Raw genomic sequence first — 14,055 nt, 5'->3', positions numbered from 1 at the left:
AAGTTCATCAACGATCTTAGAGAGGACGAACCAGCGGCTGGTGGTGATAGTCGGCAGCGGATGGAGAGTAGCAGAACGTGAAGAAGGACCGGTCAGTAGTACCAACTTACCAAGCATCGGCAGGAAGAGCAGCGGAACGCGAAGAAGCACTATCAGTGTAGCAGGCTGCGGCAGATGGAGAGGAGCAGAAAGCGAATTGGGGGAAACGATTGAAGCGACCAGTCCAAGCGATGCAAGCAGATCCATCAGCTGACTGGTATGTTAATATTTCTTGAATAATTACTGTAAAGCCTTATACTGAAAGCGAGTATCTTGCTCTGCAACGCTAGAAGCATCAACATCTGAAAAGTGGGCTATATAATTTGAATGTCAATTTGACAGCATAGTACTATTTTGCTGTGAACAACTGAACTATTGTGTTTGCATATTAGCTAGTACCATCAAAATAAAGGAAACTAATAAGAAAATGTTTCAGGAGAAAAGTGACCGTAGTCTACTGAATTTTATTTTCGAGTTGGATAATTTATTGATTCTTGTTTTGGACAGTATATAAATATACTAAATCTGGAAAAGTAAGGCAAAACCAATTATATATAAAGATAGCTCATTGCCAAAGGAACCAAGCAGAAAAGTAAGAGATAATATTGAAACAAAAGAAGCAGAAGTTCTCCAATAGATACTGGTTATGTGACAAACATAGAAATGGACACTAAATTACAGAAGAGGGGTCACTGAACATGGCATATATCAACTGCTAATTTATTCTTGAAGTGCGGTAGTTCTTGTAGGTAGCCTAAGCAGTACAGTCATCTGCAGATACTTGAAGTTTGGTACTTAAGAAATATCAAGCTCCTGCAATCAGTTGTATCTATCTACTTATTGGCACCGGGGTTTCTGTGTTAAAATCCTGGTTTTGCATATCCAGTAATTAATGCCATCTTGCTAAGATAAGCTGATATGCTAAAACTGAAGCGTTGCAATTAAAACAGCTCCATAGCATCCATACAAACAGAACATGATCTCAAAAGGTCCCAATACAAACTACTGGCTGCACTTGTATTCCAGAGGCAGCTATCCGGCGTATTGCCATGAGAAACTCCAACAACAAATCGAACGAGCAGAAAACTCAATGTCATCAGTAGAAATTGAATTCTGTAGAAAAAAGAAAAGTGAAAAACAATGTTAATAAACTGATTATCCAAAATACATATACCTATAATCTAATAATATGAAAGGATAGTGTTTGGTAAGGCGTAGAAAAAAAATCAATATCATTTCAAAAGCTTAACTCGCATTACCCAACATCTGTGTGTATGTATGATGAATAATAAGTACTGGCCAAGGATGCAAAACCACCGCTGAAGAATATATTTCAATAGGTGGGTCCGAACACTACTTCATGGACATAGTCCGATTTTTCCACAAAAACGGTACATTTGCTTAAGAACTTAGAGCCAGACAGTCTCCGTCTATTGAAGTTGCTGTGGTATCATTTTCACGAACCTGGATAGCAATCATGTATAGCTAGATGGGTTTTCCATTGCCTTATTTATTTTTTGATGTGCTCTATTGCAAAATAAGGTCCAAGCTCAACAATATTACTTGTCCACATATGCAAGGGTAGTTCTTTTAATGTAATGGATAACGACTGTTCATCGACAATTATAGTTCTTAGGTGTACTAATGTGTCACTTGCAGGTCCGGTAGGCACAACAATTAGTGCACAAAGTTTCTTCTCCTCCACCAAGATTAATAGTTCGTAATGATTCTCTGAAAAGGAAATCGTAACTTTTTCGGCGGTAGACAAATTAGCAGTCATACCATGACATATAACCAGCTTGTTGGCGATAGATTTAACCACTATACAAGCTGGCACCCTCTTACATTGAGAGTGGTTATGCATTGTATGCAGGATGAAGAAGTGCAACACGGTCATGTTTCATTCTGCTTACTGCCACTAAAAAATTACCTTGGTATGCAGACAACACCTGCTTCCACCATTCATTCTGACCCTTGCATAGATGGATATATCTCTACAAAAAAGTTCTAATTATAAAAGGTGGAATAGCAAAAGTGAAGTAACCGATGAGAAAAATGTATTTGTAGTACTCATACCTACGATAGCAATTGGTTGCTAAAATTGGAATGAATGCCCAATTCTGTGAGTTCTTTGTGAGAGGGCGCACCTGATAAAATACAGTCCTATATAAGGACAGCAGAATCTATATGGAATGCATTTTTTATTTACTGCAGTGAGTATTATAATTAAGCAACGTAAAACCCTAGAGTTAGTGTATATTATTTTATCCTTAAGTAAGAAGCCTGGCTATTCTTCTTTGACAATGATACTGCCGGTAAGAAAATAAATTTCACCATGCAATGTGATGATAAATAATGTGATGTTTCAGTATTAGCCTAATAGAGTTTTGTCTATCATTGCAATTTAGGAAACATATATGGAGCTAAGATAATCTAAAGAGTGGAAGAGCACAACATAATAACGTTTTTTTACTACTTCATACCAAATATTTCATGCTTTTTAGGTATGGGCAGGTTAAGTACACCAGCTTCAAAGTATACACCGGCATGCTGCCTACGTCCATATTTTACTTCATTTCTAAAAACTACAACAAACTTCAGATATGAAGTCACCAGAAATTGTGATGTGCGGTAGGAAAATCACCTAAAATAAAGGCGATAATAGCAGTGCTAGTTAGATTTTGCTACAACCAACATATATTTACCTCACTTTACTTTCAAGAAACTACAACCAACTGTATATGGAATAAGAAAATAGCATAAAAGATGCATGTTGCTTGTATCCCTATTTCCCTTCAATTTCAATAGATTTTAAAAAACTTCAAATATGCATCAAAGGGATGCAGTGTGATGTATAATAGATAACTCAACTGAAATAAAGGTAAAACAGGCTGTTAGATATTGCTGGAGCTGAGCCATCGATAGCATTGTGATGTCCTTTTTGAAAGATAAATTAAGAAAACAACATTGTAATGCACAACAAGAATACCTATAGAAACAATGTTGGGTACAACACCTATATCTTGCTGCAGCTGACATTGAAAAATTTATTTGTTACATCAATTCACAGGATCGAAATCCATTGTTAAGCAGCTGTAAAGAAAACCAAGTACTAAACCTGTCACATATAGGAAGAGAACAATCGGATGACAAAATCTGTACTAACCATGGATGGCATAGAAGATGTCCATAACAGAAATTGGATCTAGCTACTTAATGGATATAAGATGTGAAGAAGTAAATGAAAAATGGTAGGCGGCCATCTTAATAAATACTTCTGAACATAAAAAATAGCATGCATCTTTCATCAACTAATGCTATGCATCAATTGAATGCCCAAAAAATAAACAAACTCGCTTGGTTAGAAATCGTTCTTTTTTCTACATATGCTACATTCTGCTGTTTTGATACAATCTATAGGCAATGCACATTTTCCCCTTAAGTAACTAAAACCAAATTCAGAATTACCTGTAGAGCGAATATAAGAGATTGCAAAGGTAAAACCAAATCCATAGGTTACAACTATAACGAACTAACCAAGCTACAATAAAACATTGCCTACTTCCTTCATTGTGCCAGCAGATGCTGCCCATGGATGCTATTGCTGGTCATACACTTCAGGCCTCCGTCATCGTGCTGCCCAGCGGTGTCATAGCGGAATCTGTTGGTCATGTCCAAATTGATGAGGTCCTTGATATTTAAAGTATAACCCAAAGATTCATCATTGAAAACATCTACTGTCATGCCAATAGGTTAACCATCCAAATCATAAACCTCTCTAGTGGATATAATGGAGAAAAAACATTGCTTCTGTTCTAAATACAAAATACTTTTACTCATTTCCTAACATATGCATTTATTCGAAGCAACTATCATAATCTAATCAAGTAGACCTAGGAACAAACGAAAGCTGCTACTTTAGCTTCACAAGAATTAAACATGGGATGGTATGCATTAGTCTAGGGAAACCGAGACGTGGCATGGAACAGAGATTCGTTGTGCTCAGCCAACCTCATTTAGCCAATTTACCTGCAGATGTACCGATGGCCATAAGAAGATCACCCAAACCAGAAATCCATCCTGAATTATGCATCCCTCAAGTTAAATACCAGTAGCATCAATCACCAACCTAGCAGGAAGCAAGCAAGCCAGTAGATCAACATCACCCCACATGCAATCAAATAGGCAAACGGCTAGGCAAGCAAGCCAAATAGATCAACATCACCCCACAAGCAATCAAATAGGCAGACAGCCTAGGCAAGCACACATGCATATATAGAAGCCGCCGCACAGTCGTACACAACAAGCAACTATGAGAAGGTACCTTGTTAGGCAATGGTAACAATCACCATGGCGAGACAACTCCAGGTGGAGGCGACACATCAGAGACCCTAAATGCTGCACCTCCATTTGAAACCCGCGCACCCCCTCCTCCATCGAGCGGCAACGACGATTCCGCAGTCATCTTGCCTGGTCAAGCAGTGGGGAATCTGTGAATCTAACAAATTCATTAGCAATGAGAAAACCAGTAGCATCAATCACCAACCTAGTAGGAAGCAAGCAAGATAGTAGATCAACATCACCACACAGGCAATCAAATAGACAAATGGCTAGGCAAACAGGCCAAGAGATCAACATCACCCCACAAGCAATCAAATAGGCAGATATCTAGGCACACACACATGCATATATAGTAGCCAGCACACAGGTCGCACACAACAAGCAACTATGCGAAGGTACCTTGTTAGACAATGGTAACAACCACGATGGCGAGGCGACTCCAGGTGGCGGCGACACATCAGATATCCTAAATGATGCACCTCCATTTGAAGCCCGCGTACCCCCTCCTCCATCGAGTGGCAGCGAAGATTCCAGTCCTCTTGCCTGGTCAAGCAATGGGGAATCTGTGAATCTACCAAATTCATTAGCAATGAGAAACCAGTAGCACCTTCAGATTGTTTTCCTAGCAAGATCTGGGAGAATCCGTTGCCCCAGTGCAGCTCTTACTCGAGGAGCATGGTTTCTTCCGGTTGAATATCAGGGTGCCTCCCCGACCGGCTGGGGATGCGTCACCACGTTATCCATCCTCTCAAAGTTAACATCCAGCGCGTACCTGCGGGCACGGGACAATGAACAGGCATGAGCGACGCCGCCGGCAGTAGTCTATAGTACACAAAAGTCACCAGGTTATGGATGGAGAACTTTTCTGAGACCTATAAACTTGTAGACAAAAAGATTAGATGAAGATTATTTTTAGATTGCATGCTGCAAAATTGGTCGGCCTGCGGTCAGAAGGGGGTCATCAGCCACAGTCTATAGATACAACTGGCTTCTTCCAAGTCTATAGATACAGGGCATGAAAATTATTGCATCCTATGAATTTTCCTCTAATCACAATAATTGGCACTTCTCATTACTCCCCCTGCTAAACAATATGAGATATAGAAAGGAAATTCATTAGCAGCTGCTCCCATCGACGATTTTCTCAAAAAGCCTCGCATAAATAACTCATCTATTTAGAAAATAATAGCTTGTATAGAAAAGTCACAATCAAGGGACAATATAGTGTACATGTAAGTCACATATTTTAAGCTAGATTTCAGAAAATAAAATCTATTGAGGGGAATGAATAGTACATAGGTCAATCTTCCCCTCCATCCCACTTTCGTTTTCATGAAACAACCTGTAGGCATAAATAAAAAGAATCTAAATGAACAAAGATGAAATATTAGGGAATTAAACCAAAAGGGGGTAGTGGAAGATAGAATTGGAACAATTGCACACCTCACTCCTCACACAGTGTTTTCCAAGTGGAGATGGCAGTTCACCAGCCAAGCTTAAAATCCTCCTATGTGATTCATGAGAAAACATTAGGAAGTGATAGTGCAAAATCCTCACAGGATAGGAGATGTGCAGGGTGGAGGACACTCACCAGCGGCGACACACAGCAAGCAGCGGCCTAGGCTACTTCGCTCGGCCACCAACCGATTATCCGACAGCCAATCCCACTCCTCACACAATAGGTGTAGCATTTAAAAAATGTGTGCTTAACTCCAACACTAATTATCAAAAATACACAACCATGCTTTATTTATGTCGTGGCATAGTAAAACAACATTTAGAAAAGACTGAACATTGTACCAGAATGATCCAATTTCAAAATAATATGAGCCACTACAATCATCGCAACAAACCAATTGACTGCTTGGATTATATGAGACCTACGACTTATTCTAGCGAAGAATACTGCTGTGACATATAACTGGAAAATCCACTTACGAAACTACAATTTTACCTTCACCACCAGTTTGTGGCCTACCATGGACGAGAATAAATTAGAGTAGCAATCGTTTGAAAAATGAAACTGGCCGAGACTATTAACTGAACCACGAAAACCAGTTACACACCAAAAGAAACCGCAACATAAACTAACTAAACCAGGCAGGATTGAACAGAAAATATTCGTCATCCTGGTACAGATAAATCATCACCTTGCACACAAAATGAGCGGCTTTCGCCCGAATAAGCCTGAATGATGATTAAGAATCCTGAAATCAAGTATTAAGAATGTATATAAATGTCATGAACAGGTCCTTATAGTTATATGCTATGACCTAAAATGTGCACATAAATGCTAACCAAATCGTTTCCTTCCTCACTTGATATCTATGCCAACTCTAAATCTGGCAAGAATTGATGCACAAGGGTACCTTAACACCTTGATAAGCTAAAGTGGTGTTTCCCTTTTCCATCTAAATTCTTATTTTATATTCTCACAACCATGTATCAGACCAACACAAAAGCAAGCCAGAAAACAGATTCTTGGCGCAAGCGTAAGGTTCTACCTGATTGTTTGAGGATTTGGAGACGTTATGGTTGCCTAAGCTCCGGATAATTTCTCATCGCCGGTGATAGCTTGGATAATGGGTAGCGACAGGCTTGGCGTCCTCCACCGACGGGGTGATGCTACAGTCCTGATGCTCGAGACATCAGCCCCGACTTTCAATTGCACAGATTTAAAACAAAATATCATTCAATAAGGTCATCAAGCAAATGATGTGCAAATGAAAACATATATTAATGAGTTTCTAATTCAGCATAGCACAGGAGGACACTGCAGCTGCGTTTACCTTTTCACAACTGTAGTGAAACATCTGAATTAGAGAAAAACAAAAGATCACATGGAATTAGTAACACTTGATAAACCAAAATTCATTGGATGTATATATTTCACATGGACAACATGCGTGTACTTTTCTGAACCAAAACATGGGCGTACTTACTGGGGTCTTATACACACCATCTTTCAGCACTGTCATGTGGTTAGACTTCACCAATTAAACAGGTTAACCTCAAAATTAGTAAGAATAAAATCTTCCGCATATAGTATTGAGAAAAACATTTTCAGAGCGTGTGCAATATTATAAAAAGCAAACATATGCAATAGTTGCCACATTATTTTTTAACACTCCAGAATAAGGCAATATATTTTTTAGTGGGAAATCAATCAATACTCCCCAAAAGACAAACCAGTGGTCGATTTAATTTCATTGTTCTACTCATTCAACTACAAAGTGAGGCAAAAGTTTTGCACATACCTAGATCTGTAGCAAAGGGGGACATGGAGAAAACCTGCACCCAAAATCAGCACAAACACAAACATTTCAGAGATTCAATTGAGAGAGAGAAAGTGGGAGAGGGGGGATAGAGAGGACGGAGAGCTGGAGGAGCCATTGATACGGAGGAAGAAGATTCCATGGGAATGGTAATCAGTAGAGAGGGCTGCTCCTAATGCTCGCAGCAGCGAGTCGGGGGCGAGTAGGGAGGGGCGTGGTGGAGGCCCTGCTGCCTTCTTCTGCTCCGGCCAAGGGGAAAGGGAGGGCTGGAGGAGAGGGAGCCTGGCCGGCCGCGCGGGCTCCCGCGCGCCCGCGAGACCATCAGCGGCGCCATTCCCGCACGCCTCCACCGACTGCGCTACTCCGGGGACGAGCACCGGGAGAGGAGATCAAGGAGGGAGAGGGACGCGTCCATGGAGAGCGGGAGCCGGGGAGGAAGACCAGCAGCGCGATGGGGATTGGCTAGGGTTTGAGAAGCATGGGAGGGGAGTGGAGGAGAAGAACGGGAGGAGATTGGAGGAGATGACTTTTTTTTTTGAGATTAGGAGATGGCCTTTTTGTCTCCACGGGAAGGGGATTTTTGTCCTGCCCAACCACGGGCCTAACCGAAACCATTCTCACACCAACATGCCACCCGCAGTCACCAACATGCGGGCCCGAACGATGGTGGGACCCAACAGCAGCCAGAGGCGGGTAGCACATGGCCATTGCATGGTTTTATCTAGTGGGAGGGGAGGCAACAATGAACGGACCAGATTGCACTGACTTGAGGATCCGACGGCTGAGAAGGTCAAAGCGTTGTGAGACCCCCATGGGGGGGCAGCTATTATACCTTTAGATACTTGTGCTCCCTGGACGCCGATGGTGACTACTAGGCCACTTTTGGTTTGGGCAAGCGTCCACGCATATCTGCCGTTGGTGACATCGGAACGGCTCACGTGCTAGACGAAGCCGCGAGCGCCACGCACCCTTGTTCCCGGTGGTGGGCCCCACTCCGGCGAGAACATCGCATCCTCTCCTGACTTGCCGATCCAGACAGACGCCGACGGGTGGGACCCGCCCCTTCGTCTCCCTCCAAGCCCCATATTGGTCTGAACGAGACGAGTGCCCGCACACACACACAGTGGTGCCATGCCATTGCCATCCATCTCACTCCGCCAAGATCTCTCACCTTCCCAATAAAAACCGCCGCTCGTCCCTCTCCTGTCCTGTCTCGTCTGCCAAGATCGCCAGTCGCTCTCTCCTCCCTCCCTCTCGCGCCAGCTGCACCGCGGGAGCCGGAGGAGATGCGACCGCCCGCCCATTTAACCCGCCTCCGCCTCCGCCACTGAGCCACCCACTCCCGGCGCCGCCGCGGAGAGGAATGGGGCTCGTGGCGCCGCCGCCGCTCGATCTGACGCCCAGGCACGCCCACGCGGGGGCGGCGCCCTGGCCGCGCACCGCGCGCGCCGCGATCCGCTGCTGCTGCTACGCCCGCCCGGAGCCGCGGAGGCTGCTCTCGCCGGAGCGCGGGGAGGACAGGCGCGCCGACGGGAACAAGACCGCCGCCGCCGCCGCCGCTGGGCGGGGACGGCGCCGCCTCGGAGGCCTCATCAACGTGCCCCCGCTCCCGTTCCCGTCCTCCCGGTACGTGCGCGGAGGCGGCTCGCCACTGCCCATCAGAGATTTATGTTCGTATACATTATTCAGTACTAGATCACACGCCCTATCGCAGCCCGTATTTGCAACAACCATAGGTTTTGTTGTTTATTCGTTCCAACATGTCCACTTTTATGGTCTACTGATATGATACGGGATTGGGAATGCACCTTTATAGTTTACTGACATGTTTATTCCAGCATGTGCACTTTTATGCCAACGCTGCAGACACAAGCTTCATCTATGCATATACTAGCTAGTGACATATAAATAAAGCATATATGTTTCTGCTGATACGGGAATGTGATATTTGTTTAGGGAATGCTAAATTCTGATACTGATTTCTCTTTTCTTTACTAGTATAGTTCTAGGAGGCAGCCCAAGCAGCACGATTTCTACCCACGGTGCACGCCAAGAGGGCCGGCTCCACAGTCCCGCGACACCCCACCCAAGAGAGGTGTGTTGCTTTCTCACACTTTCAGTTTCTGAAGAATCATGGATTCCCTGTGTACTCCAAAATGACATGCCCCCACTTGTAGTTCCAACTGTTGCAATTCTACCGTGCTAACAGAATTCTGTGTGTTTTTTTGGCCCCTGCCTTATAGACACTGGCATTGCTAGTGAGAAGGAGTGGGGAATCAACCTGCTGGATGAGGCCGTCAAGGAGTCCGGCACGAATGAAGATGGAAGCACCTGGTACAGGGAGAGCGGCGACGATCTCGGCGAGAATGGCTACCGTTGCCGATGGGCTAGGATGGGGGGACAGACTCAGGATGGCTCCACTGAATGGAAAGAGACCGTAAGTTCTTGCTGCTTTACTTATTCTGAAATATCATATTCTGGTTTTCATTACTGTATGTTTTTTTTCCTTTAACTTATCTCTTGACTCTACAACGGTGCTTGAAATTGGCATTTCATTCAACTGAAAAATGTTTTCGGCGATGAAGGGCTGTTGCTCAAGTATGCATGTAAATATGAACATGTCCATAGGTTTATAACTAGTCCTTAGGAGCTTATGAGTTCCATAATCATGTCCATTATGTTTTATGTAACAGAACTCTTATGTATTTATTCTATGTGGCAGTGGTGGGAGAAGAGTGACTGGACTGGATACAAAGAGCTAGGTATGCAATTACTATTTGTAATGGAGACTTTTTTTTTTTTTGAGATGGAACACTCGATTCCATTGACAGGCTCGGCTAACATCCTGGCCACCTGGAAGTTTACTTCGCCTGGCAGTACCTTGGGCCACACTTGCCCCAGGTCACGTTGATGTGCACCATAAGCCGCTAGGGCATGTGCTAATTCATTTGTAATGCAGACCCTGATAACACAACTTGCTTAATTTTCTTGGAGTGGTACATTTTCTTTCTGACTCCATTCTTAAATAACATGATTTACTTGATGTTATAGGGTAGCAACTAGTAAGTACTAACACAGAAACTGCTCTATGCAGTTATGTTGATAAGCTTTATATTGAACCTTTATACAGTTGTTGTCATTATGGATCGACTTCTCAATACAATTCTTACACATTAGGCGCGGAGAAATCTGGGAAGAATGCCGAGGGTGACTCCTGGTGGGAAAAGTGGAAAGAAGTTCTGCACCAAGACGAATGGAGGTGAATTAGCTGACTCGCGAATTCAATTGTTATAAGTATATGAACCCCTTATTTAAGTAATAAAGAAGTCCAATCTATATTTAACTAGTTGACTACAATTGTAACCACACATTCCTTTTTGACCATTGGTGATGGGAAGCTAATGTTGGAAAATTACTAATACCATAGTTGTACTTGCACATATGCGGACATAGAACCTAAGGCAGCGATAAGAGGAAGCAATATGCATTTGTAGCATTAAATTTCATAAATAAAATATCACAACAGGTACACGGGTCAGCTGTAGTTTTGTTTTCAAGTGCCCCATGGGTATCGGATCCACCAAGAACATATGGGATCATGATTTCCTAACCAAGATATGACATCTTTCGTAGTACAATACTAATGTTCTTCCAGTAATCCCAAATAGTACTGTTCCCCCCCTCTCCACTATACTTCCAGACTTCAGTTCTGATAGTGTCTGCTGCTGGACAAAGGGACAGTCGTTGCAACATATACCCACCTTTGGCATAGTATTTGTAGCACTGGTAACTCTAGCACTACCGTAGACCACTATTTTTTAGCATTGATCACAGTACTATCTATGGGAAGAAAATTCAATATTTACTATCTTTTACTATCAATTTTCAGCCGGTAAGGCTATGTCATGGTTTAAATCTTTAAATAATGTATACAGCAATCTTGCAAGACTTGAGAGGAGTGCAGAGAAGCAAGCCAAATCGGGGGCAGAAAATGCTGGCTGGTATGAAAAATGGTGAGAGTTGCATCTTCCTTTTGTTTAGGTTTGGTTAAAAGTCTGCTGCAAATTATTTGCTTGAACTGTTTATTCTTTCTCCAAGGTGGGAGAAATATGATGCGAAGGGATGGACAGAAAAAGGTGCACATAAATATGGAAGGTTAAATGAGCAGTCCTGGTGGGAGAGGTGGGGTGAACATTATGATGGTCGTGGCTCTGTATTGAAATGGTGAGCCTCTTAAGCTTCAACTATGTAACTATAGAAGAATCACCTTTCTACCTGTTTTATTGGGTTATCTGAATATAAGCATGCAGTGATTTACCATAATGCACTTGTAGATTTAACAATTAGGCCTCAGGTTACCAAAAGTCCAAAACATACAGTATTTATTAATTTGCCCACTCCAGTCGAAATTGATAACCTTTTGCAATGTGTGGATGCTCTTACAGGACAGATAAGTGGGCAGAGACAGATTTAGGAACCAGATGGGGAGACAAATGGGAAGAGAAATTCTTTTCTGGAATTGGTTCACGGCAAGGGGAGACATGGCATGCATCTCCTGGCGGTGACCGTAAGTTTGCACAATGCGCATTTTGATGATAGCTTTATAGTCTTCTGGATGCTAGTCATTAATTTAATGAACGGAAATACTTTTGTGTCCAGGGTGTACTTTAATGAAACATTGACATACATATGTCCAGGGTATTGTGTCATCACACCATGCCTTGTATTTTTGGGCCTATGTCTGTAGTCCTTTACTAAATTATTATAAAAAAAAATCTTTGAAAAGTACTACTTCAGAAACACCAACATATTTATTTGGCTAATCATGCATGGGAATTCCCTTTGACATACAGGCTGGCCCTTTGCACACTACTTTAATGGTGACACAAAATACTTGCTGAACATTCCTGTACCAACCGATTTTTCTAAGAGAACTTCCAGAAAACGCAAAGCATTGCGCTTCTTGCATAGATTGATAAAAACCATTATGTACACTCGTAAAAGCTGGTCAAGCCAACCAAAATTTTCATGATGTTGGTTTCCTGAAAATTGTTTGTAGCATATGGTGTCTGTCATTGTATCTAATTAGCTAAGATGTTAGTTGTCTACTCAAACACATATTCAACAACATTAGCGCCCTTGCTACTGCAGGGCCTTGTCCTAAAAATTCTGTCCACATCAGACGTTTTTTTGAAAACAAGCTGAGCTTGCAGCAGTTGGCGCATACGTGACCGGCTGAGATTCCTTAATACTGTATACTAATTGCAAATGTGACCTTATGTATAGTGCTAGTAGTATAACCTACAATACAAAATATGCATAGCCGCCTACTGATCTGGTTTGAAACTTCCAGGCTGGTCAAGGACTTGGGGAGAAGAGCACTTCGGCAATGGGTATGGGCCAGCGTGCAATCATAATGGTTTTATATCATTTGCTATTATGATATGAACTAAGATAGTCCTATCAGATATAAATATAATACTACTCGTGCTGTGATTTTATTATGCTGTCACTATCAGTGGATCACGACTGAACTACATATCTGTCTCGCAATGCAGGAAAGTTCATAAATATGGGAAGAGCACAACCGGTGAGAGCTGGGATTTAGTTGTTGACGAGGAGACATACTACGAGTAAGAATCATATTCTCTTGAAAGCTTTTTGCCAACTCCCAGATCAATTTTCAGATAAGATCAGTAGTAGAATAATCCTGGGCTGGTTGAATCTCATAGTTTTGTGCATTTTGTCTACCAGGGCCGAGCCTCACTATGGGTGGGCTGACGTGGTTGGAGATTCCAACCAGCTGTTATCGATACAACCTGTTGAAAGGCCACCTGGAGTGTTCCCAACTTTTGACTTCAGCTCTTCGCCCTCGCACATGGACGAGCCGCCCGGCATGATGCCGCCTTCGTCCATGGAGTGAGTTGCGTCGCCAGTATAGCCCGTCTCAAGCAGGAAATTTCCTGTCCAGGCTCCAGTTTTGCCTTGCGAGGGAACACTATTTGTAGAAATGGGGATCAAAAGCGCAATCTGCTTTCATTGGTTCATTGATTCTTTCCTGTGTTTTTCCCTTTCCATGCTCTAGAATTTTACCGAGGTTCTAACTCTTTTCTGACAAACTAGGTGAAATAATCAACCGTTTTCGATTAAATTACAGTGTGGTGGTGTGCACGGATTTTGTTTGTAGTGGTGCAGTGTGGCGTGGTTTGCAGTAACCATGGGGAGTAGGCCGATATGACATCGTTTCTCCAGAAAGAAAGGAGAAAGGTTAGCCATGGTACTCATGCATTCGAGATTTTTTTAGCTGATGTGGACTGCACTGGTGTCCGGCGTTGAGACGGCGAGCTCAGCGCGTTCCCGTTTTCGTCCCGTCCGGGCAGATGATCTTGGCGGCCATCCT

General features: G+C 42.8%; 1 protein-coding gene and 1 long non-coding RNA gene across 21 annotated transcripts; one reads left to right on the top strand and one right to left on the bottom strand.

Moving 5' to 3' along the window:
• Positions 1-622: 622 nt before the first annotated feature.
• LOC127297176 (uncharacterized) lies at positions 623-7,844 on the bottom strand. Of its 20 annotated transcripts, XR_011744112.1 has the most exons (17): positions 7,638-7,844; positions 7,323-7,367; positions 7,170-7,193; positions 6,885-7,038; positions 6,531-6,587; positions 5,972-6,098; positions 5,824-5,887; positions 5,676-5,722; positions 5,047-5,152; positions 4,780-4,923; positions 4,364-4,529; positions 4,069-4,168; positions 3,577-3,700; positions 3,029-3,132; positions 2,116-2,186; positions 1,970-2,033; positions 623-1,152 (listed from the first exon to the last, which is right to left on the bottom strand). It is a non-coding gene; the product is annotated as an uncharacterized lncRNA (long non-coding RNA). The 20 variants fall into 20 exon arrangements; XR_011744105.1 differs by having other exon boundaries at positions 7,323-7,844; XR_011744110.1 differs by having other exon boundaries at positions 6,885-7,193.
• A 915-nt stretch (positions 7,845-8,759) lies between these two features.
• Positions 8,760-13,806, top strand: LOC127297174 (protein EARLY STARVATION 1, chloroplastic). Its single transcript, XM_051327471.2, has 11 exons — positions 8,760-9,281; positions 9,659-9,750; positions 9,899-10,092; positions 10,378-10,417; positions 10,833-10,914; positions 11,591-11,668; positions 11,754-11,879; positions 12,101-12,222; positions 13,009-13,048; positions 13,214-13,288; positions 13,410-13,806. The coding sequence occupies exons 1-11, from the start codon at positions 9,019-9,021 to the stop codon at positions 13,576-13,578; spliced, it is 1,281 nt and encodes a 426-aa protein (XP_051183431.1). The 5' UTR covers positions 8,760-9,018; the 3' UTR covers positions 13,579-13,806.
• Positions 13,807-14,055: the final 249 nt, after the last annotated feature.

The sequence above is a fragment of the Lolium perenne genome, chromosome 4 (genome assembly GCF_019359855.2).
Source record: "Lolium perenne isolate Kyuss_39 chromosome 4, Kyuss_2.0, whole genome shotgun sequence".
NCBI classification, from domain to species: domain Eukaryota; kingdom Viridiplantae; phylum Streptophyta; class Magnoliopsida; order Poales; family Poaceae; genus Lolium; species Lolium perenne.
The sequence above is the reverse complement of the archived record's forward strand: the minus strand, read 5'-3'. Positions and strand labels throughout refer to the sequence as shown.